General features: G+C 40.2%; 1 protein-coding gene across 1 annotated transcript; it reads left to right on the forward strand.

Moving 5' to 3' along the window:
• Nucleotides 1–8,357: 8,357 nt before the first annotated feature.
• On the forward strand, nt 8,358–25,701 carry LRRC58 (leucine rich repeat containing 58; the record flags this gene model as incomplete). Its single annotated transcript, XM_079705578.1, has 4 exons — nt 8,358–8,857; nt 20,500–20,628; nt 22,225–22,502; nt 25,493–25,701. The coding sequence occupies 4 exons, from the start codon at nt 8,358–8,360 to the stop codon at nt 25,699–25,701; spliced, it is 1,116 nt and encodes a 371-aa protein (XP_079561704.1).
• Nucleotides 25,702–26,136: the final 435 nt, after the last annotated feature.

Genomic DNA, 26,136 nt, shown 5'->3' on the forward strand with positions numbered 1-26,136 from the left:
CAGATGAACTACAGACAAGGGTTTGAGGGAACACTTGGCAAGTAAGATAAAGACATAAACAGGAGGTCTCCTGCTGGGGATCAGTGCCAGAGGCATCTTTACTCCAGATCCCTGACCTCTTCTGACGGCTAATGAAGCAGTTAGTTCCTCCCTTTGCATCTCCAGAACCTCTCAGTTCTAATCATCTTTAGTTGAGTGAAGGCAACACCCATGAAATGTCAAAGTGAACTTAAACCTACACCCACAAACATGAACTGTTGAAGAATGTCGTGGTTTTTTTTTGAAAGCTCCTACAACATCTAACATAGATTTTTTATGCAGTTGCTCAATAAAATAACTGTAGAATGGAACGTAATGGAATGAAATAATTGTGATCAGTTCATATCACTTCTCTAATTCCTGTTATGGGGCTTGAGGCTTGGCCTATTGGGTTGGCCAAAAAGTGCCTTCGGTTTTTAAGTAAAAATAAAAGACACATTTTTCATTTTCACCAAGAACTTTATTGAACAACATATTCACCATTTTGTTTCACTACCTTCTGCCATTTTTCAGGCAACTTCATAATTCCATCTTCCCAAAACTTTTTACCTTTTTGAGCAAAGAACTGTCCCAGGTGCCTTTTACAGTCTTCCAGGGAATTGAAAATTTTCCATTAACAAAATTTTGTAAAGACTGAAATAAATGGAAATCTGAAGGTGCAATGTCTGGTGAATACGGCAGATGAATCAGAACTTCCCAGCCAAGCTGTAACAGTTTTTGCCTGATCATCAAAGAAACATGCGGTCTTGTGTTATGCTGATGGAAGATTATGTGTTTTCTGTTGACTAATTGTGGGTGCTTTTTGTCGAGTGCTGCTTTCAGTTGGTCTAATTGGGAGCAGTACTTGTTGGAATTAATCATTTGGTTTTCTGGAAGGAGCTCATAATAGAGGACTCCCTTCCAATCCCACCACTTACACAACATCACCTTCTTTGGATGAAGACTGGCCTTTGGTGTGGTTGGTAGTGGTTCATTTCGCTTGCCCCACGATCTCTTCTGTTGCACATTATTGTACAGTATCCACTTTTCATTGCCCATCACACATTTATTTTTTAAATGGAACGTTTTCTTTACATTTCAGTAGAGAATCTCCCTCGGAAGTACAATCAAGTAGGTTTTTTTCACTTAACTTATGTGGAACCCAAACATCAAAGCAATTAACATAATCAAGCTGGTGCAAATGATTTTCAGCGCTTGATTTGGATAGGATATTTTGAGTATGTCAGCTATCTCCCACATGGTATAACATTGATTGTTCTCAATGTCTTGATTTGATCACTATCAACTTCAACTGGTCTACCCTAAATCTCCAGCATGAAACTTCACAAACCACTTTTAACACATTCAATCAGTCACAGCACCTTCTCCATAAACTGCACAAATCTCTTTTTGCATTTTGGTTTCATTTTTATCTTTGTTGAAATAATAAAGCATGATATGCTGAAATTGTTGCTTTTTATCTTCCATTTTCAAAATGAAAATGGCTACTCAAAAATTCACCAACTTTGATGTCTTTTTTTAAATGCACGCTGATATGACAGCTGTCACATACAATCTAACAAAATTGTTTTGAATGAAGTTAAAGATAACTAAGTGCTACTAGAGCCATCTTACGGAAAAAACTGAATGAACTTTTCAGCCAACCCAATACATTTGATTTCCCCTCTGAGGCAGAGGAGAAACATCCTGATGTTACTACAGTCTTGAGAAATGGGGAAGAATACTTTGTCTTCATATATAAAGCTCTTTCTACAGGTGCCACACTCCATAGACTCCCCCAAGCCTGGGAGTTTTTCATGCATGTCTACACAAGCTAATAAGGAAATGGGATTTCGAGCTTCCAGTAAGGAAAGAACTAGAGATGCTCTCTTCACCTGGTATTCATACCTCTCCCACCATGATCTAGACCAGCTTATCATTTCAAGCATTACCCTTCCTTTATACAAAATAATAACAGTACACCTTAGATTTGGGGGGCAAAGTTACAATTTAAAATATTTTCTCCCATTATTCTTCAAAGTGCACCAATACCAGGCTATTGTAACCACCAGCACCAAGCACATCAGCCGTCAGACCCTTCACTGTTTCCCAGACATAAGCTTTCCTTCTTGTTTTTGCCATTCTTTCTCAAGAAATACTTTCTTCGTTTCTTTCTCTCCAATTTCGTATGCCTCATCCCATCTCTACCAAAACCCCACCACCCAATGAAGGCTTTCCTAAATGCAGGAGCCTGAAATGGTCTCTTTCCTCTGAATTTTCATAGTATTTGTTTATGCCTCTATTCGACAGTTACCAAATGCTACTTAATATTTTAATTGCTTTGGGTTTATAACAGCTTTATTGAGATAAAATACACATATCATACAATTCTAGTTAAAGTGTAGAATTCAATGGTTTTAGTATATTTACAGAGTTGTACAACCACCATCACAATCAACTTTAGAATATTTTTATCACCCCAGAAAGAAACTCTGTACCAGTCATTCCCCATTCCCCCCTCTCTCCAGCCCCTGACAACCATTCATCTATTTTTTGTTTCTATAGATTTGCTTATTTTGGACATTTCACTTAAATGGAATCATACATCATGTGGTCTCTTGTGACTGGTTTCTTCCACTTACGTGTTCTCTCATAATGTTTTCAAGATTTACCCACGTTGTAACACATATCAGTACTTCATGTTTATTGCTAAATAATATTCTATTTTATGGATAAACACGTTTTTTAATCCATTCATCAGTTGATAGAAATTTGGGTTGTTTCCACTTTTTGGCTATGATGAATAATGCTGCTATGAACATTTGTGCACAAGTTTTTGTTGGATATATTTTTTCAGTTCTCTTGGATATATACCTAAGAGTGGGATTGCTGGGTCATACAGTAATTCTATTTTCTTAACCTTTTGAGGAACTATCAGACTGTTTTCCAAAGTGGCTGCACCATTTTACATCCCCACCAGCAGTGTATGAGGGTTCCAATTTCTCCACATCCTTGTGAGCACTCATTATCTATCTTTTGGTTTTAGCCATCCTAATAACTGTGAGTGGTACTTCTTTGTAGTTTTGAAACAGTGCACCTCAGATTGGGACTTGAACCCATGTGCTGGGACTCGAACCCAGCCTGAACCCAGATTGGGACTTGAACCCATGCGGCCGGGACTTGAACCCGGCCAAAACCCACAGTCTTCCAACTGAGATCACACACCTGGTTTCAGGACTTAATGAAGCTCAGGCTCTTGATGTCTCATCGCAGAAAGAATTCGGTGAGAGACAAAGTGATAGGTAAGAAGTGGATTTATTTAGATAGAAACACACTCCACAGACAGAGTGTGGGCCACCTCAGAAGGTGAGAAAGGCACCGCGGTATGGGGTTGACAGTTTTCATAGGGGTGGGTGATCTCATAGGCTAATGAGTGAGAAGAGTATTCCAGCTATTTTGGGAATAGGTGGGCATTTCCAGGAATTGGGCCACCACCCACTCTTTGATCAAGGTTGGTCTTGGAACTGTCATGGTGCCTGTGAGTGTGTCATTTAGTGTGCTGATGTGTTACAGTGAGGTATACTGAGGCTCAAGGTCTAGTGGAAGTTGACTTGTCTGCCATTTTGGACCCATCTGGTTCTAATCGGTTTATGTCATGTCCTTGGGCTATGTCATTCTTTCAATGCCCTGCCCCCTTCCCTCCTGTTTCAGTTTTGATTTGCATTTGCTAATGACATTGAGCATCTTTTCATGTACTTATTGGCTATCTGCAGATCTTCTTTGGAGAAATGTCTATAGATTTTTTGCCCAATTTTAAATTGGATTATTTGGGATTTTATGGGTTCATGTTTACTCTGTTACTACACTATAAATCCCTTGAAGGCAGTGATTGTATTTCAACAAAATCATAAACTTTGGAGTCATATTCTACTATGCTGTTATCCAGCCCCTTCATAACTGTGACGTGGCAAGTTACTTAATTTTTCCACACCTCAGTTTTCTTGTCTGTAAAATGGGGATAATACCTTACAGAATGAGTATGAGAATTAACTAAAATAATGACTACAAAGCCTCTGGGACAGTGCCTGACACTGAGAAAACACTCAATAAATGTTAGCCATTATTTTTGGTTATACATCTTCAATGCATAGTTCAGCTTCTTACACACAAGACGTGCTCAATAAGTATTTACAAATGAATAAATTGGGGACTAGAAGTATTTTAGCTTGTGTATAGTTGTTGTTATGACTAGCTATCTATGAAAAGGTAAAACAACCCAATTATGGAACATAGGCTGAACAAGTGGATAAAATTTAAAAGATGTATATACACTACCAAATGTAAAATAGATAGCCAGTGGGAAGCAGCTGCATAGCACAGGGAGATCAGCTCGGTGCTTTGTGACCACCTAGAGGGGTGGGATAGGGAGGATGGGACAGAGACGCAAGAGAGAGGAGATATGGGGATATATGTATATGTATAGCTGATTCACTTTGTTATATAGCAGAAACTAACACGCCATTGTAAAGCAATTATACTCCAATAAAGATGTTAAAAATAAATAAATAAAAGATGCATAGCTACTCAAATTCCCAAAACAATCACCAAGGAAAACACCTCAACTGGTGTGAGAAAACCCCTACATGAAGTGAATTCAATGGAAGTAGTCATGAGGATGCTTTTATATCTCTCACTGAAAGACACCCAGATCCAAAAATGTCATGTCATTATTTGAATCTTCAAAATAAAGAGAGCCCATACTTCAGTAAAGACTCATTTGGGGAAAGGTATTGAGGAAAGCTTAATCTACCAATTAATATTGATCTATCAATTCTATAGCAAGAATACACTGAGGCAGAGGAAGGAACCTGCCAATAACCAAACTGTAGACCTTAAATTACAAAACTGTCTGCAGATTCACTCTAGGCTCCTGTAAACATAGAGGTGGACTCCTCCTCATGATGGATTGAAAGATTACAGCTCCCTCTGCCTTCAATGCTGCCTGGAACAGAGAGTAACTGTTGTTTGATATTTGGACTACAGCTGTTAGGAAGATGGCAGAACTTTAAACCATCCCAGGCCAGACTGGATAAGCCACTCTGAGAGTGACTCAGCAATGGAAATAATCCAAAACCCTGCATTCCAGGCTAAGCAATTGACCTTCATCTGATAATGAAGAGACATGGGGTTAGGAGAGGTAGGAGAAAGCTTGAAATAATAAAAGCAGTGCTTCATCAGAGGTAGCTGGAATGGAGGTAGGAGTCCAGTTTAGGAGGGATGAGGTCTTGATATAACTTGAAGATAGGGTAATAGGCATAAATCTTGGATGTCAAGACCAAGGGAAAGGAGAGTTCACACCAACCTCTCAAATTCTAATCCCCCAAACATTGCCTGGCCCAGAACAGAAAACCACGGTTTATGCAGTAAGTTGTGCCATCATAGTAAAGATTGTTCTCAGCTTTGTTAATCTTTACCCTGATCATGATCTAAAAAGGGGGAGAGGGTAATAGTTATAACAATAACTTCTATTACTATTATTGCTAATAATAATTGTCAATACTTATGGATTATTTACTTCATGCTACATACATACTAAGCTAAACTCTTTAGATTTAACCCATACAATGACCCCACAAAACAGACAATAATCAGATAATGAGATCAAGGCTTAAAGAGATTAAGTAACAAAATCAAGATTAAATAAGAGAAATTTGATTTCTAGAGGTGGGATTTGAAACCTATATCTGATAAAAGCCAAAGCCCACACTTTATATACTTAGTACACTGCCTCCTGGCTAGTATGGTTTATGAAAGGATTCTTCACTCAGCTTATTCTTGTTTCTTCTGCAGTCAGTTGGGCAACAGTGGCCATCCTAGTCAGGTATACCAAAGCCTATTCATGCATTTATTTCCTTCACTTACTATTTACTGAGTGCCTACTATGCCTCAGGGGCGGTGCCAAGGTAAAAAGACACAGTTCCTGCCCTCAGGAAACCTGGACAGGGTGGCTGAAGGAGGACCTGCTCTTCATTTGGTCTCCCTTTTTTTTCATTAACACTCTAGTCCGGAGACTTATCCTGAAACAGTCAGTTTGACCCAAAAGTGACTCAATGGTGAAGTTTTGATAAGTGTGCAAGTATGCCATGTTTCTTCCCAACTCCCTGTTATCCATCTCCCTTTCCCTAGATAACTCATTATGTCTCCTTTTCCCTTTACACTTTCTGGTGCCCCAACTGCATCCATCACTGTGAAGGTTCACAAGCCACCAAAGCTCCTTCACTTCCCAGGGAGTTTTCAAAACTCTCCAAGCTCACTGGACAGTTTCAAGGCCCACTGTAGTGTTGAGGAATGCTGCTTTATTTAGACCCACCTGGCTTCAACAAAGAGATGCACCCATGGTAGCTGAGATAGAGAGGGTTCTTATAATGAGCAATGGTGGTGGTGGGGGGAATTCTCCCATCACTCTCAACGTATCTCCAAAACTTTCTACCGGGTAGCTTCATTCTCTAATACTGAGACTATTTCTATCTCTTCCCCCTTAATTTCACCAATTTGTGACCTTAACTCTATTTCTGAATCATATTTGAATTATGTTTTCTCATTTTACATTACATTCCCATCAGTTTATTTTTATCACAGACACATACACATTTTTAAAAGCATAAAACTGTATTACTTTACACATTTGCAATTTTCACATATTAGGTTCCTGGCAGAATGTAATCTTGATCCAAAATAAGTAAGGTCTCGGGCTTCCCTGGTGGCGCAGTGGCTGAGAGTCCGCCTGCTGATGCAGGGAACGCGGGTTCGTGCCCCGGTCCGGGAGGATCCCACATGCCGCGGAGCGGCTGGGCCCGTGAGCCATGGCCGCTGAGCCTGCGCGTCCGGAGCCTGTGCTCCGCAGCGGGAGAGGCCGCAACAGTGAAAGGCCCGCGTACCGAAAAAAAAAAACAAAACAAAGCAAAATAAGTAAGGTCTCATTTTTAAAAGGGCCCTTTCAAAACAGGCTTCAAATTCAGGACACTCCAGCGGTTTTAAAAACATTCCATCCCTGGTTTAAACTCACAATGTGTAACCTCCCACAGCTATAACTCAATCAGAAATTAAGGTAAAGTTTGGCGGGGGGCGGGGGGGTAAGAAGCATAAAGTTTCTCACACTAACTGGAAAGAAAAAAGTTACTTTATCCTCCTTTTTAGGAAGAAAGCAATTTAATGGCATCGGTTATACATAATCTTTTAACGTTTTTGTGCATGACTTTGTAAAAAATATGCTGAATATTTTCATTTCTATTAATGACTTTTCAAAATTATAAAAAGTAATTTCAGAAAAGACTGAATTTAGGGCAAGGCAGAAAATATGTTAATTAAAAGTACTGAGTTAAAGCCAGAGTGTGGATTTTCCCAGTTAAATTGTAGTTTTAACCTGAACTAAAATCTCAATGCTTTCTGCGTTCTTAAACTGATCAATTAATCTGAGCTATCTCAAATTAACGAAAACTTCTCCATGGCTCCCAAATTCATTTCTAGCCACTAAAACTTAAACCAAAAAACCACAGAAGTGCTTCTACAGCTAAAATGGCGAAACGTCCTTATCTGACACACTCCTTTTAAAACGCTTTTTTTAAAAAAATGCTGTAGGACAAGCAGGGCAACGATTATCCATATCTTATGGATGGAGAAAGTGAAATCAAATCCCATATCAGAGGAAATAAGGCTATTTAACAGCTGAAGCCGAGGTAAGATCCAAGAGTTCTGATTTTTAGTCCAGCTGCCTTCGCACTTCAAAGTCGGTTTAGTTAATCCCGGGATTTGAAATTCCTGGGGCTTGCTGTCATGGGGCTGAATCACCACTAAATTCCTGTGTTCTTGCTTAATCCCGCAGACCAGGGGCCCCACTCCTAAACTGGAAACCAAGAGGGCGGGGCACCGTGACACGCGAATCCTCAAAGCCAAATAACAAAACTGTCCTCGGGCTGTTTACGGAGGCGGTCCTGGACTCCGGGGACAGGTCACCAGACTCCAGGGACCATAAACAGCGGCTGCCCAAACCCAGCCGCGTTCAGAGGGTAACTGGGGACCGCCGGGTCTCCGACCCCGCCGGCACGCCCGGTCCGCGCCGCGGGCCGCGTGACGCGGAGCCCGGCCCCCGAGCGGCGCAGCCCGGCCCCCGAGCGGCGCGCGCACCCCGCCGCCTCGCGTCGCGAGACTCAGCGGGGGCGCGCGGGCTTGGCGCGCGCCCGCCCACCCGCGCCACTTCCGACGCAGCGCTTGGTTCAGGTTCCGGGGCGCCGCGGAGCTCCCGGCCTGTGGGTCGCGCGCGGCGCTCTGCGGCGGCCGGGATGGAGGAGGCCGGAGCGGTGGTGGCCACGGCCGGGGAGGCCGAACTGAACTTGTCCCGCCTCAGCGTGTCCCCCGAGGCCCTGGAGTCGGAGCTGGAGGCGCGGGGCGAGGAGCGGCGCGGCGCGCGGGAGGCGCTGCTGCGGCTGCTGCTGCCTCACAACCGTCTGGTGTCGCTGCCGCGGGCGCTGGGCAGCGGCTTTCCGCACCTCCAGCTGTTGGACGTGAGCGGCAACGCGTTGACCGCGTTGGGGCCGGAGCTACTGGCGCTGCGCGGCCTGCGCACGCTGCTGGCCAAGAACAACCGGCTCGGCGGGCCCGGCGCCCTGCCCAAGGGCCTGGCCCAGTCGCCGCTCTGCCGCAGCCTCCAGGTGCTCAACCTTAGCGGGAACTGCTTCCAAGAGGTTCCAGCCTCGCTGCTGGACCTGCGCGCACTGCAGACCCTCAGCCTCGGCGGCAACCAGCTTCAAAACATCCCAGCCGAGATCGAGAACTTGAGGAGGTGAGCGGGTGCCTGCCTGAGAGTAGGGAGGCCCGGGGCGGTGTCCGGGAGCCCCGGGGCCCCGCGCCTGGTCTTGGGGCGTCGTTCGGTTGTCACGTACCTGTCTTAGTCTAGGCTCTTCTTCAACTCTTTGGCTGTGAGTATTGCCCTGCCAACTCAGTGAGTTGTAGTGAAGATCTAATAAGATCGTGGTCGTGACAGCATTTGGTTTGTTGTGTTTGCCCTGTGCAGATCTTCGAGGCAGTTTTTCTGTCGTCTTCTGGGGTCTGAGGGAGTGATCCAAACAGAGTACATACTCAAATGTAAATCTGAGGTTGCTCCTTGCAACGTTGCTCCGAAGGTTCCTTCCTTGCTCCGAAGTCTTGGGTGGTTTTCCATGCCTGTAGATCAAATTTATGTCTTGTAGTCTGACAGACAAGGTACTCCGATCTGATCCTTGCTTTGCACTACATTTCCTGCTCCATCTTCTCTGTAGCGATACTGGCAAAACTATTTGTGGAATTCACTGAGCTGTGCACTTTACCAGCACCTTGTAGGCACTGACTAAATATGTGTTGAATGGATACAATACTTCTGTGTTGCTGTTCCCTTTGTCTGGAATGTTGCTTGCATCTGGCAAACTCGTGTTGATCCTTCAAAACCTGTTTTGAGGGTCATTTCTTTGTTTCCTTTCTTTACTGCTTCTTGGACAACAGTTAATTATTGCCTAAACTGTACTTCTTCTGTACCTCATTCACCCTGCCATTGCACTTATTATAATTCCTTGTCTACAGATCTGCCTCATCTACTAGATTGTTCGGTAAATATATGTTGAATTAAATGGAAGAAGGAAGCAGAGAAGCAGGGTAACAAAAGTCCCCTAAAGGTGCCCTGCAGGGGAGTGAGAAATAAAGTAAGAGCAAGTGTATTGTCCAAAGTGAAAAAAAAGAACCTTCCATCTGTAAAATATTTTCACATCCTTTATTGAATTTTCTGAGATAACAGAATATTAGAGCTGAAAGGGACCTCAGAGTTAAGTGTAGTGAAAAGAACATTGACCTGAGAATAAGAGCAAAGGAAACCATAAACAAGATGAAAAGACAACCTTCAGAATGGGAGAAAATATTTGCAAATGAAGCAACTGACAAAGGATTAATCTCCAAAATTTACAAGCAGCTTATGCAGCTCAATATCAAAAAAAAAAAACCCAATCCAAAAATGGGCAGAAGACCTAAATAGACATTTCTCCAAAGAAGATATACAGATTGCCAACAAACTCATGAAGGAATGCTCAACATCATTAATCATTAGAGAAATGCAGATCAAAACTACAATGAGGGGGCTTCCCTGGTGGCGCAGTGGTTGAGAATCTGCCTACCAATGCAGGGGACACGGGTTCGAGCCCTGGTCTGGGAAGATCCCACATGCCGCGGAGCAAATGGGCCCGTGAGCCACAACTACTGAGCCTGCGCTCCGCAGCAAGAGAGGCCGCGATAGTGAGAGGCCTGCGCACCGCAATGAAGAGTGGCCCCCGCTTGCCGCAACTAGAGAAAGCCCTCGCACAGAAATGAAGACCCAACACAGCTAAAAATAAATAAATAAATAAATTTAAATTAACACTTGTTTGTTGGGCTGCCCCACATTCTAATCTAGTTGTGGTGTGACCACCGCAAACAGGATTTAAAAAAAAAAAAAAAAAAAAACTACAATGAGATATCATCTCACACCAGTTAGAATGGCCATCATCAAAAAATCTACAAACAATAAATGCTGGAGAGGGTGTGGAGAAAAGGGAACCCTCTTGCACTGTTGGTGGGAATGTAAATTGATACAGCCACTATGGAGAACAGTATGGAGGTTCCTTAAAAAACTAAAAATAGAATTACCATGACCCAGCAATCCCACTACTGGGCATATACCCTGAGAATACCATAATTCAAAAAGAGTCATGTACCAAAATGTTCATTGCAGCTCTATTTACAATAGCCAGGACATGGAAGCAACCTAAGTGTCCATCAACATATGAATGGATAAAGAAGATGTGGTACATATATACAATGGAATATTACTCAGCCATAAAAAGAAACGAAATTGAGTTATTTGTAATGAGGTGGATGGACCTAGAGTCTGTCATACAGAGTGAAGTAAGTCAGAAAGAGAAAAACAAATACTGTATGCTAACACATATATATGGAATCTAAAAAAAAAAAAAAAAGATCTTGAAGAACCTAGGGGCAAGACGGGAATAAAGACACAGACCTACTAGAGAATGGACTTGAGGATATGGGGAGGGGGAAGGGTAAGCTGTGACAAAGTGAGAGAGTGGCATGGACATATATACACTACCAAACGTAAAATAGATAGCAAGTGGGAAGCAGCCGCATAGCACAGGGAGATCAGCTCGGTGCTTTGTGACCACCTAGAGGGGTGGGATAGGGAGGGTGGGAGGGAGGGAGACGCAAGAGGGAAGAGATATGGGAACATATGTATATGTATAACTGACTCACTTTGTTATAAAGCAGAAACTAACACACCATTGTAAAACAATTATACTCCAATAAAGATGTTTAAAAAAAAGTAATGAGCCTAAATCTATGCTTGACATGTAATAAGCACTAAATAAATGTTTATTATTGTTAAAAAAAAAAAAAAAACTCTTGGTGTCCCAGCCTTATGCAAGTCACTTTAACATATCCTTACTACAGCTTCCTAATCAGCTAAATGAAGCATTTGGACAAGATGTCCCTTTGTTTACTCACCAACAGATTTTTATTGAGTACCTACCCAGTGTCAGGCACTGTCCTAGGTGCTGGGGATACAGTGGTGGACGGGATCCTGCCCTCATGGAGCATTCTAACAGAGGAGACATTAAACACCTGTTAACTTCATTATTTAATTACAGTTGTTGTAAGTTCTGTGAAGAAGTACAGAGTACCTTGAAACGAAGTAACTTAGTTTGGTCTTTGAGCAAGTAACATTTGAATTGAGCCTTTAAAAGAAGAGTAAGAATTAACCAGGAGAGGGTGGGATGGGATCAGTCCAGACTGAAGGAACAGCACGCATGAAAACCCAGAGACAAGAAAGACTGAAGGCCAAAATTTTGAAAGGAGGACGTTGTACTAGAGCATAGTGAGGAAGTGACCAAGAGGGAAAGTGGCAAATATAAATTTGGACCAGATCCCAGGCCATGTCATATCTTGAAGGCCATGGTAAAGCTTGAATTTTATTCTAAGTACGCATGGAAGAGTTTTTAAAAAGCACATCTGTCTTGTTGCTGTGCAAGAATGGAAGGGGTAGCAGGTGGAGAGATGAGAAGACATTTTGAAGGCTGGATGGAAGGAGGCTATTCTAGTAGAATGAGAGATGATGGTAGCTTATACCAGGGTGATGCTGGGAGAGATAGTAAGAAATATTGATAGAAGGGTTGGAGAGAGATTTAGTTATAAAATTGTCAAGCCTTAGTTCCTTCTAATATTGATGTTAATTCCAACATTCTCATTTGAATTTTTTTAATATACTAAGAAAAACTTAGAGCAAATATTACCATCACATGGGGAGAAAGGTAGGCAAAAATCCCATTTGTTGAATCCTTACAATGCAGTAGGCCCTGTGGTAGGTCCTCTAAATATGCTTTTTAATTTTCACAATGACTCTGTGACATGAGAAGAAGAAACTGAGGCCCTGAGACGTAAAGTCTTAAGATCACAAAGCCAGTGAGTGGTAGAACTGGATTTGACCTTTGGATCAACCTGGATCTCTGACATCAAACCCATGAATTTTCCACAGTGACAGAGTAAGGGCTAGAACCTAATTCTTCTGACTGCTGTTCTGTCGAATATGTGATCAGGAGGATTGGCTAAAGCCATTTTCCTGATTGACCTGATTTTCTGGGCTGTTTACTGTGGATTTTGGTCATTGTACCTTTGTCTCCAATTGTATGTAGACTCTTTTATGTCATTGTTTTCATTCTTCAGTTGTCTGCTCTATTTCTCTTTACTGGTAAGAATCAGTAAAGGTTTAGGTTATATGCTCCAAATATAAACTCTAGTTGAATGTAGGCTGAAAGGGTCATGTAGAAATATACTCTTAGAAGTAGAGACAGCCTAGGCAATTGGCCTGAGTCACCCCCTTCTTTTTACAGATGAAGAAACTGAGATTTAGTATCAGTGACTTGCTTGAGGCCAGATAGTGACAGGGAGATTCATGTGCTTCAACCCTCAAAGGCTGCTTACTACTTACTACTAAAATAATACATTAAAGCTTCAAAAATGTAGAGGTAGAGGTTCAGTTACTCAAACCCTAAGGTACCTGCCCAAGAACACCATCTTCTCTTAGAATATACGTGGACTCCCTAGACCTCATTGGTAACATTCATGTATATTGTTTACTATGCCATGTTGCTTTTAAAACCAAGTGAGGTGTTTCTGGGCATTTGGAATCTATCTACCCTCTTTAACGGCAGTTTAAAAAATAATGCAGAGTATATAATCCATATAGAGGTCCCCTTTCTCCCCACCCTCCATCCTTCCAGGAGGGAATAACAAATAAATACTCCTAGCTTAATTGGTGTATTTGATCCTCCAGATTTAGCAGGGTATTTTCATGTACATTTTCTGTATTCTGTTGATCCTTTTCCCTGGTGATAAAATTTTTGAAAAGTGGTTTTTGAAAGATGATTTTAAAGTATAACAAATAAATAGATGGTGAAAATCTTATTTTTATGATTAACTTCATTCCCCTGGAGTAAATCAGGCTCAGTGTGAATCATGAGGTTGTGGGTGTAGATTCTTTACATCAAAATATGAGGTTCTTCAACAAGTAGGTATAATAACTGGCTAGTAGATGGACAAACTTGGTTTTGTTCTTACAGTGTTGGAAAAATAGGTGTAATTCATATTTTGACCTGTTTCTTTTTCTGAACTCTTAACTTTTATTCCTCTCAACTAGCTCAGACATTAACTGAGGAAGAGCTTAATAACTTATCACCCAACAGGTAATAGACTTTGTTAAAGAAAACAAAAGCTTCAGGATTCTTTGGCATCCAGGATGCTAGACATTGGGAGAGTAGGTTTGAGCACAAGTGAGTTTCTTTGGTTCCATTCCCCACAATCTTTTCTTCTCAAGTAAGAAAAGATTTCCTTCCTTTTTCTGTTCATGACGCCTCTTTCACTGTCTGCCTGATGTGGTTTTAGAAATTAAAGATATGAGAATTGTGATGGAAATAAAAGCTAAATATTAATGTCCTGGACTGTTTTGAAGCTAGTGTGCAATAGGTTGATATCTTACAAAAGAGGCGACTCAACCAGATGATAAATAGAATGCAGCAGTAAAGTTTAAAAACTCTTTTCCCCATTTAGAGTCACATATTGCGTTTTTCTCTGGCTCTGAATTCTTCCTTCTGACTTCTTTCAATGCCTTAGTCTGGGGCAAGAACCAAGAGATGATTCCTCCATTTGTGCTTCTACTTTTGAATGTATAACAGACTTTAAAATCCTGTAGTGAGTATATTTGAAAATGATTTAGTATGGGGACGCTGTCTCAAGAAAACTACTTTCTTTATCCACAAATGTATGGTTCTTATCTTTCTGTGTTTCTCTTATTTTCTATTTTCTGCCTCTTTAGGTACAAACCTGTCTCACTTTAATTCCATCTCCCTTTAACCAATCATAACATGGGACTAATGTATATTTTTGTTATATTTAATGTCATTTTTGTTTGGGTGGAGAAGCAAAACATTTCCTCCTTACACCTGTGGTTAAGTTGTTTGGCACTAAGTGGACCCTAGTGTATTTTTCCAGTGGGTCAGTGGCCCTTCCTATAGGAAAGGTACCCACTTCAGTATCCCTAAGGATTCGAGAGGTGAGATACTTTTCAGGAAACAAGTTGAAGGTCTGTTAACCTTAAACAAAAAAGAAAGGAAGAATTCTTCTCTAAATTTTGTGAATGATTTTCATGTTTTTTGTAATTGTCAAACATCAAAAGAATAGAATTGTTTCACGGCTGATTAACAGAGGTGCAATTTTGACAAACACAAGAACTTTTAAACACTACAGTCTTGCTTTAAATTCAACAATAGTTTCATTTCTCCTTATAGAAAAACATGTTTGGAAACAGTAGAGTGTGTTTTAGAAATTTAATTCCCACAAATCACTGAAAGGCTTTTTTTTTTTTTTTTTTTTTTTTTTTGCGGTATGTGGGCCTCGCGCTGTTGTGGCCTCTCCCGTTGCGGAGCACGGGCTCTGGACGCGCAGGCTCAACGGCCATGGCTCACGGGCCCAGCCGCTCCGCGGCATGTGGGATCTTCCCGGACCGGGGCACGAACCCGTGACCCCTGCATCGGCAGGCGGGCTCTCAACCACTGCGCCACCAGGGAAGCCCTGAAAGGCTTTAAGTCCAAGAACTTTGGAAATTATTTGAGTTTCAAAGTGGCACATAAGCCTGAAAATGTAAATTTAATATGCTGGTTGTATACTCTGACTAATGATACCCATCAGCTGCAAAAGAGATTTATATGGTTTTGAAGTCATGAATTTGGTTATATTTTAGAACATCAGATCTTTCTCTGCCAAAGTCACAGTAACAACTAAGGTTTGGCATCCTTTCTGTCTGTTTACCTCCCCACCAACTCCAAAACACTGAGAGAAGACATTGAGTAGTGACTGACCACCAGACACTAGTTTCTCTTGGTTCCTGACTTAACTATATAGAAAGGGCATTATTTATATTTGCTCTCAGACTCACTCTTCCCTTTCATCACTTTCTTTTCTTTTCTCCTTCACTAGACTAAATTGCAAGTTGTTATGTAACTATTGAATCCTTTATAAAAGAACTTCCAAGTTTGCTAAAAATTTTTCCCAACTGTCTCATTAAAATTGTTCTTTTTCCAGAGAAGTTTCTGTTTTGGACTCCAAATATTCTTTTCTACTCTATTCTATTCTATTGTAGTAGCTCTCATCATTGAAAAATATAAATTTCTCAGTAACTGAGCAGTAACTTATACCATAATCTGTACGATCAAAAAATCCTGCCTAGGAACCTTTTTCACCAGTGTTTAAACACTTATATGTAGGAGAATTCAGTTTTGTATCCAGACCATTGATTTTTGCCACAAGGTAATCCTTAAAGGAGAAGAAAATAGCCTATCAGGGTTAAGTGTTCTGCTTACTTTTATTGAGCATTGTAAATCTAAAGAGAGAAATGCAGTCTTGAAAAGATTTACACAATAAGAATAGAAAGGAGAGTATCATTAATATATTTTTAGAATGACAAAACTTCAGATTCAAATTGGCTTTTTGAATCACCACACATCAAGGAAGGCTGAGATTATGAAATACAGATAAGAAAGTCAACAAATGGAAGAAACTGTATCTGAGAAAATATGTATAAAGGCCATCTGTAAAGGACTTCAAAATAAGTTTGTTTCCTAACTTCAGAGAGATAAAGGAGGGAACTTCATCAGTGAAACAAGAATAAGAAGTTTTAAAACTGACAACTATGAAAACCCCAATTGGAGTTTCTAGAAATAAAAATATATAATTAGGAACTCAGTGGGCTGGATGGTAGACTGGAGTCAGCTGATGTGTAGTGAATCAGTAAGCTAAAAGATCTTACTGTGGGCTTCCCTGGTGGCGCAGTGGTTGAGAGTCTGCCTGCCGATGCAGGGGACGCAGGTTCGTGCCCTGGTCTGGGAAGATCCCACATGCTGCAGAGCAGCTGGGCCCGTGAGCCATGGCCGCTGAGCCTGCGCGTCCGGAGCCTGTGCTCCGCAACGGGAGAAGCCACAGCAGTGAGAGGCCCGCGTACGGCAAAAAAAAAAAAAAAAAAAAAGATCTTACTGAGGCATTCTGGAATGCAGCACAAAAAAATAAAGAAATGGAACGTATGAAAGAAATGTTAAGAGAAATGTAAAATAGACCCTGAAGTTCAAAGTGCTGTTTGCTAGGAATTCCAGAAAGAGAATAGAGATAATGTAGGAAAGGCAATGCCAGCTGAGAATTTCCCACGATTAAAGAAATAGAGCGCTCTGAACTGGTATCTTGACACATCATAATAAAACTGTAGAACAAGAAGGAGAAAGAAAAAAGACCCTAAAAACTCCTAATAAGAAAAAAAGCAGATTACCTACAACGGAATATGGGCTGTAATAAGATAGTAGAACAGTATCTTCCTCCTGGTAAGGAAAAGTAACTGTCAACCTAGAAGTTTATGCCCAGCCAAGCTATTATTCAGGTGTGAAGGGAAAAAATAAGAACATCAGAGACAAAGGACTCAAAGATTAACAACTGTGAGTCCTTACTGAAAGAACTTCCACAAGATGTACTCCAAGAAAAATGAACTTTAAAAGAAATAGCAAGTGCCCAAAACAGTGGTGAACAGAGAAATTGGTAAAACATATTGATGACTGAGTAATTATTGATTGGGAATAAATAAATTTCAATTTATTTTCAAATCAAGGTAGAACTAATCCTAGATGATGATATGAAGATGACAGAGAAGTGAGCATGGTTGTGTATTTGGGAGTGAGAGGGAGAGCAAAGGAAATTGAAGGGGTAACTGCTAGCCAAATAGATGTAGCATGTGCAGTTCAAAATAATGGAGTGGGACAAAAGGAAACTTGATGAATACAACAGAAGGCAGACAGAAGAGAAAATGATATTGAGATACACCATGGTAAAGAAAACACAAGTGCAAATATATCAACAATCAGGTTGTGCACTGTTTACAAGAGTTACAATTAAAATAGAAATACCCCAATATATTTAAGGTGTAGAAAAAGATGTACAAAGCAAATCTCTATCATTTCATATCTGGACTCAACTGCCTTAGGCTCCAGTCTGGTCTTCCTGTTTCCACTCCTCCCATTGCACTCGCCTGTCCCTGCCACTTCTCCTGCTGTTTTCCAAACAATAACCGAAGTGATCCTTCTAAAGTGTAAGTCAAGTTACACAACTGGCCTTTGTTCAGACCCCTTCTACCTATGATAAATTCAGAATCTTTGCTAAGACCTGAAGGGCCCTCTGTGATCTGGCTTTCCCAGGCTACCTTTCTGACTTCTCTGACCACCACTCTCCCCACCTCTGTCACCCTGATGTACCCACACTGGCCGTGTTGCTCTTTCACAGCACACCAAGCTTTTTTCCACTGCAGGCATTTGTACTCACTCAGTCATTCCATTCAGATCTCTGTTCAAGTGTCATCTCCTAAGAGAAACCTTTTCTGACCACCCTATCTACAGTATCACTTCCATCAACATCTGATTACCTCTGTTTTCCTTTGTAGCACTTAAAGCTATCTGGCATAATATATATACATCCATTGATTTACTGTCTCTCTCACTAAAATGTAGGCTTCTTAAGGTCAAGAACTTGGTCTTATTTACATTATATTCCCTGGAATAGTGCCTGGCACATGGTTGGTGCCTAGTTCATATTTATTGACTATATGATATATAATAATGTTATTCAATTTTAAAGAAGAGGAAACTGGGGCATAATGAGATTTAGTAACGGGCCCAAGTTCTCATACTGGTAAATGGTGGAGCTAGGATTAAATAAATACAAAAACAGGTAGGCAGGGGCCTCCCTGGTGGCGCAGTGGTTGAGAGTCCGCCTGCCGATGCAGGGGATACGGGTTCGTGCCCCGGTCCGGGAGGATCCCATATGCCGTGGAGCGGCTGGGCCCGTGAGCCATGGCTGCTGAGCCTGCACATCCAGAGCCTACGCTCTGCAACGGGAGAGGCCACAACAGTGAGAGGCCCGCATACCGCAAAAAAATAAATAAATAATTAAAAAAAAAAAAAACAGGTAGGCAGTATTGATAATCAGAGGTAATAGATTTTACGATAAAATGGATTAGAAGGAAGAATGAGAAATGCTTCATGTGAATAAGGAACGATGCAACAAGAAGTTTTAACCATCATGAACCTGAATGTATCTTCAATATAGCTTCCATATTTTGAGGAGAAAGAGAGCAAAAATTGACAGAACTATAAAGGGAAAACCATGGTTCTGGTAGGAAACTAACCACCAGAGTAAGAAGGTGAAATAATGAGACGCTATAAAAAATTTGAATTGCACAGCTAACAAGCTCAATCCTAATAACTGCACATTCTTTTTACACATATAAAATGTGAACAAAAATAGACCATGCTCTAGACCACAGAGGAACAAGGTTATGCAGAACATATGTTTAACAACAACAAAGCTCTCAACAAACTAAGAGAAAGCCATATAACCCATGAGAAAAATGGGTAAAGGATAGAAACGCAATTCTCTAAAGATGTACAAATGGTCAAAACATAAAAAGATGCTAAACGTCACTAATAATTAGAGATTACTAGTACAGAATGGTATCATTTTTCACACCAGCTAAATAGTAAAAAGTAGAATAATAACGTTAAAGCAGGTGATGATATTAAGTGTTGGCAGGGCTGTAGGGTAAAGAGTGCTCTTAAATGCTAATTGTGGATTGTAATTAGCTATAACTCTGCAGGGTAATTTGGCTTTTTCTTTTAACATTACAGCTTGTACCCTAAAATCTGCCACTTCTCAGGCCCTTCCCCTGGAACTCTGATTTACTGGATCTGAGCAGGGCCTAGATTTTGTAGCTTTAAAAGTATCCCAGTTAATTCTTATCCTGGAAGTTTGGGTAACAGTTTAGTAGGCTGTTTTTCCCTACATTTAAAGGTGTTTTAAAAGAATGATAATGTCTACTGAGCAGATTTAACAGGAAGACAAAAGTAACATAGTTATGGAAAAGATCTGTATACATTTCACTGATATTTATATAGTAAGAACTGATTCTGCTACCCCCCCACCACCTGAAAAAATCTTTTGGAGAGAGCCTTTCTACAGTCATCACCACAAAGGGTAGCAGTACATTTTGGTGCAATATATGCTATGTCTAAAATGTTGTTAACTTATTATTAGAAAATAGGATGATTATCTAGAACTTTAATTTCATAATAGTGGTCAGTTTTACATAATTTATTTAGTTAGCCTCGGAAGACTGCATTTGCCATAATAAGAGCAAAGAAGAAACATAGACTTCAGCTGTGTTTTTCCACTCTTCAAAAAAAAGCTAGTGGTTTTCCCCTTCCCACTGCCTAGTAATGCATTGAATCCAAACCCACCAGCGCGAATACAGGGCTCCTGTAATTTGGCTGTATCTCTGGGTTCCTCAACATGAATTCTCTTCTTATGTGTTAAAAGGTATACTTATTATCCCATAAAAACCCTTCCGACCTGAAGGTCCTCTTTCCTCCTACCCTAAATAGGCTAAATTCATAGTCCAGCTGAAGTCACAACACTTTGGGGAGCCTCTCCAATCAGAACTAATGTCTTTTTTTAAATTTCTCTACTTTTTAAACTCCTATATCATTTATGGATTGTTTTGCTTATTTTGGTATTTTAATCATGTTATGCTTATTTGGGGCCTTGTTTTGCATTTAATTATAATATTGTCTAACATTGGTGTGTCTTGTCTGCTTACCTATAATATAAGCTCCCTGAAGATTGCATTATTCCTCCAGAGACTGTATAGCACATAGAAAGCCTGAGTAAAACATTTGCTGAATGAATAAACGATATGTGTTCATTGTAATAAAAGATAATGGGGTACTTGTTCAAATTTTGGTTTTTTTGTTTTTTCATTTATTTTTGCAGTTTAGAGTGTTTATATCTTGGAGGAAACTTCATCAAAGAAATCCCGCCAGAATTAGGAAATTTGCCTTCTCTAAATTACTTGGTATTATGTGACAACAAAATCCAAAGTGTGCCTCCTCAGCTTTCACAGTGAGTATTTTCAGGCAGTTTATGTACACACAGAGATACATGCTTAGGAATTATCATCCTGCATTAACCCACATGATTTGTATGTGGAAAAGAATTAAGTGTTCTCAAAGTAAATGACACATGAGAATGAAAGTTCTGAGGTGTGTTATGAATTGGGTGGCTTATTTTTAATTTTACTTTTAAATGCTCTGATATATTCCTCAAAATCGTTGAGCCTCTTTTCTTTTTTTTTATTTATTATCTTTTAAAAATTTTATTGACGTACAGTTGATTTACAATGTTGTATTAATTTCTGCTGTACAGTAAAGTGATTCAGTTATACATACATTTTTTCATATTCTATTCTGTTATGGTTTATCACAGAATATTGAATATAGCTCCCTGTGCTATGCAGTATGACTTTGTTGCTTATCCATCCTATATATAATAGTTTGCATTTGCTAATCCCAAACTCCCAATCCTTCCCTCCCTTACCCCTCCTTCCCCTTGGCAACCAGAAGTCTGTTCTCTGTCTGTGAGTCTGTTTCTGTTTTGTAGATAGGTTCATTTGTGTTGTATTTTAGATTCCACATATAAGTGATAACATAATGGTGTTTATCTTTCTGTTTGTTTTACTTCACTTAGTATGATAATCTCTAGGTCCATCCATGTTGCTGCAAATGGCATTATTTCATTCTTTTATATGGCTGAGTAGTATTCCATTGTGTATATATACCACATCTTCTTTATCCAGTCATCTGTTGATGGACATTTAGGTTGTTTCCATGTCTTGGCTATTGCAAATAGTGCTGCTATGAACATAGGGGTGCATGTATCTTTTTGAATCATAGTTTTGTCTGAATATATGTTCAGGAGTGATTGTTGGATCATGTGGCAACTCTATTTTTAGTTTTTTGAAGAACCTCCGTACTGTTTTCCATAGTTGTTGAGCCTCTTTTCTGTAATCAAAAATAGAGTATTACTTTGGCATAGATTCCCCAAGGTTTTATGGGATTTTACTGATTTATATTTGATATGAAGCATTCCTATCCTAATGAGATAATGTGAAGGATCTTGATTCCTGTTGCATTTGAAATCTTTCCTTTTTTAGGTATCTGAATGATGAAGCATGCCAAAAAAACCCCCTTTAAATCTAGCATTTATATCAGCTAACACATCAGAATACTGTCTATTTTAAGCTCTCTAAGGTTCCATGGGCAAAAGTCCTTCATGACATATACAAGTATGGGCTCTAATTTGGTTTCAGCACCTTTTTTTTTTTTTCTTTTTTTGCGGTACGCGGGCCTCTCACTGCTGTGGCCTCTCCTGTTGCGGAGCACAGGCTCCGGACGCACAGGCTCAGCGGCCATGGCTCACGGGCCCAGCGGCTCCGCGGCATGTGGGATCTTCCCAGACCGGGGCACGAACCTGCGTCCCCTGCATCAGCAGGTGGACTCTCAACCACTGCGCCACCAGGGAAGCCCGCACCTTTTAATTTTACTTCCATTGACCTTAATCTTAATTGCTCATTCTTACGGGGAAATTGAGTCCTTCCCTTAACTTTCTGAGTAGTTTTCTTGGTTATGGCGGTTGATTTTTGTTTTGCATTCATTCTAGGTTGCATTCACTTCGTTCCCTCAGTCTTCACAATAACTTGCTGACATACCTGCCTCGAGAGATCCTCAACCTTATTCATTTGGAAGAATTGAGTTTGCGAGGAAATCCATTGGTTGTTCGTTTTGTTAGAGATTTAACCTATGATCCTCCAACTCTCCTGGAGTTAGCTGCACGGACCATTAAAATTCGAAATATTTCCTATACTCCCTATGATCTTCCTGGGAATCTTCTTAGATACTTGAGTTTAGCCAGCAATTGCCCAAACCCAAAGTGTGGAGGTAAGTTAATTCATTGTCCTTGTTTCCTATTCATTTAGTTACTTTTAAATTAATGATCTAAATGTTGTTTTAATTAGCTGTCTTCTTTCAGAGAAAGGCAGTTTGTTTGTTTGCCTTATTCTTTGACCCTTTTACCAGAAAGTAAGACATTTCACCCTCTTTGGATTCCTTCCTTCCTCCCTTCCTTCCTTCCTTCCTTCCTCCCTCCCTCCCTCCCTCCCTCCCTCCTTCCTTCCTTCCTTCCTTCCTTCCTTCCCTCCCTCCCTCCCTCCCTCCTTTTCTTCCTTCTTTCCTTATTTCTTCTTTTCATGGTACTTCAGGATTCATACACAGGGAAAATACCCAGAAAGTCTCATCTTTCTCGGAACTGCCATAGGATAAGGTAAATTGGTAACATGAGAGGAAACAGAAAGAAAGCATAAACAGTTCTGATTGCTTTAGAAGAGTCTCTAAAATGTTTGGCCACCTTTCATATTTATTTGAAGGACATTTTCTTAGACTCACCATTCTGAGTATCAGGTACCTTTATAGAGTACAATTCAAGGTGTACGAGAATAGGCTGAATGTGTGCCAGTTTCAGAATGTACCCTGGAATTTTATATTCTTTTAAATCCATGCTTCAAAATTTCTTGAGTTTAGAGAGAACTAAACAAATAATATAATGTAAGACAGTGTAAAGTAGGAATCCAAAATACTGTTGGAAATCAAAGGAGGGAGAGAGCACATTTATTAGATCTGGAAAAGATGAGACAATTCTTGAAGTATGAGTTGAATTTTGATATGGTTTGATTGAGGATAGAAGACTTTTCAGATGGAGAAAGTAAAATTGGAGACAAAACAATATGGGGCAGAATGTTGGATGAGTAATAATTTGGCTCAAATGTACAGTTAAGGGAGTAATGAGAGAAGAGTAAAAGATACATTGAGGCCAGATTATGAAGGGCCTGAAGTGCCAGAGTGTGTGGAGGGGAGTTGGTGAGTGAATGATAGCAGGTCATTTTATTTTGGCTCCCTCATAAAAGACTACTTTTTAAAAAATCCAATTTAGTGGGGGTACAGAAAGGTTTTTATTATTGTAGGATAATTGTAGCTACCAGGGAAATGCTGCATAAATATGATCAGAGGCAGCTGAAGTTTTCCCCAGATGTCCCATCAGGCCTTGAAAACTGTTATAATGTTAAACAGAGAGAAGGTGATTTAAGTTTCTCAAAGAATATTAAAAGGTAAAAAAGATACTACTAGTTTAAAAAAGAAAAATGACACTACTCTGAGCCATTTCTGGCCACTTACTTTTAGAAGTAGAGACTGCCGTGCCAAGTTAGAAGTACTTAGATTTTCTCTGTGACTCTCCTTCTGAAGTTGGCTTTAACAGTGGCAAGAGACAACACTCACACCAGACCTTCAGGCTTCATAGTCTGTATCTGATTTCTTGGAATCTATCCTTTTCTAGAAATAGACCTCTACAAGAAGTCTCTTTTCTCTCTTAAATGGTTTCTTAATGAGTTCTTTAGTATACTGCTGTGTTATTTGTCTTAGGAACAAAAATACTTTCTAAATTATTAGCTTAAAATTTTGAGATAGTATCTGAAGTGAACCATTGACATTTTCCCCCTCAGATTCCCTAGTTACTGAACTCTAAGTTAAACAAAAGTAATTTTCTATTTTGTGAGATATTGCCTTTGTATAGTCTGAGATCTTACAGATGACAAGATAGTATTATATTATTTTAGCTCTTGGTAACTATAATTATTTTATTACTTCCATTTGTTTCAGAAAGCCAACTCTTTTGGGGGGATTTATTGTTAATGATTGATCAGTTTACTGAATCTGTCTACTTTTCTGAATTGTTCAAAGTAACATACCATGAATTTCCCTTTTTAAACTATGAATTATACGTACTACAGGATCAAAAAATTAGAAAGTTAATGGAGAAGTAACAGAAAAATAAATAAATAGGAGAAAAATTGTTTCTCCTTTGCTTGGACCACATCTTTTTATTTTGGTCCCTTATGTGATATACAGAGTAGTTGGTGCCAGAGGAATCCTAGGTAGAGTATAAAGGTTGAGATTCTTCTCCAGAGAGGTGATGGGACGCAGGGTTCTAGGGGTTCCTGTTATACTGCAACCATTGTGACAGCCTTCATGGGTTAGAGATGTGTAATATCTAGTAGGAGGAGCAGCTAGAAGCCCACGAAACAGCAACCTCTGCTTTCCTGTCATCTCTAGCTGTATTTTTACTTAGCTGAAGGGCCACAGTTCAGGAGCACTAAATTAGGACTCAAAAGAGCTGAATACTAGTTTCAGTTTACTTAGCAATATATAATTGCATGAAAGTCAAGTGAGATCAGTAGTGAAACAGCTTTGAAGCTGTAGATTTAGACCCTGTGGAAATAGGATGGCATTTTGTTACTTTTAATTTTTCCTTCCCAATACATAAGGACAGGGGTACTAAAAGTCGTCTCCTTTCTGCAAATTTTGGGTATAACAACTAATTCTTTAAGATCATTATCAAAGGAGTTTTGGTTTTGTTTTGTTTTTTTTTTTTTGCGGTATGTGGGCCTCTCACTGTTGTGGCCTCTCCCGTTGCGGAGCACAGGCTCCGGACGCGCAGACTCAGCGGCCATGGCTCACGGGCCCAGCCGCTCCACGGCATGTGGGACCTTCCCAGAGTGGGGCACGAACCAGTGTCCTCTGCATCGGCAGGCGGACTCTCAACCACTGCGCCACCAGGGAAGCCCAATAGTGTCCTTTTAACGCCAGCTCCCTTTAAGATAAATCTCCTGGCCTTCTCTTTGTAGTCAAATTGCCATCCCGAAGACCTTCCAGTATTTCTATAAACAATTATGGGAGCAGCCACTACCTCTGCTTAAGATTCTCTAAAGAGAAGACTGTAAGGCATTTCTTCAGAATGCTGGAGATAGGGTTGAAAAAGAAAATGTGGGTCTTTGCTTTGTAATGATTACTTTGTCCTTATTCCTTCTTCTCTCCAGGAGTCTACTTTGATTGCTGCGTCAGACAAATTAAATTTGTGGACTTCTGTGGGAAATACCGTCTCCCCCTGATGCACTACCTGTGTTCACCAGAATGCTCTTCCCCTTGCAGCTCTGCCTCTCACAGCTCCACATCCCAGAGTGAATCTGACTCAGAAGATGAAGCCAGTGTGGCTGCACACAGAATGCAGAAAGTTCTTCTTGGTTGAAAAGGGAAGCAGGGCGGTATGAAACACTAAAAGACTGAGCAGAGGTGGTTAGAAAAGAGAATAGACTTGTAGGTTCACTAGAAACCGTACCTTCATCTTTTTTTTTTTTTCCCATACCTTCATCTTAAATGTCCATGACGGAGTTGGAGATGGTGTAAAAGATTTTGTGTTTCTAGCCATTCAGCAGGAATGAGTCCAGTTCCATGTTTGGATTCTTTTAATATAATTCACTCTGAATGGCAGTTTCAGATTTAGCTGATTGTTTTCAGTTTTCACTCAAGTTTTGCATGAATCACACAGCAGAATGGAACATCCTAAAGAGCAGTGCTATAATAAACCATGAGTGGTGTAACTTGTGACAGTTGATATGAAGATAGAAATGATCAAAGATGTAATTTTTACCAGAGTTGTCCTTGAGTTTAGGTTGAACACTAT

The sequence above is a fragment of the Hyperoodon ampullatus genome (genome assembly GCF_949752795.1).
Source record: "Hyperoodon ampullatus genome assembly, chromosome: 5".
Classification (NCBI taxonomy): Eukaryota; Metazoa; Chordata; class Mammalia; order Artiodactyla; family Ziphiidae; genus Hyperoodon; species Hyperoodon ampullatus.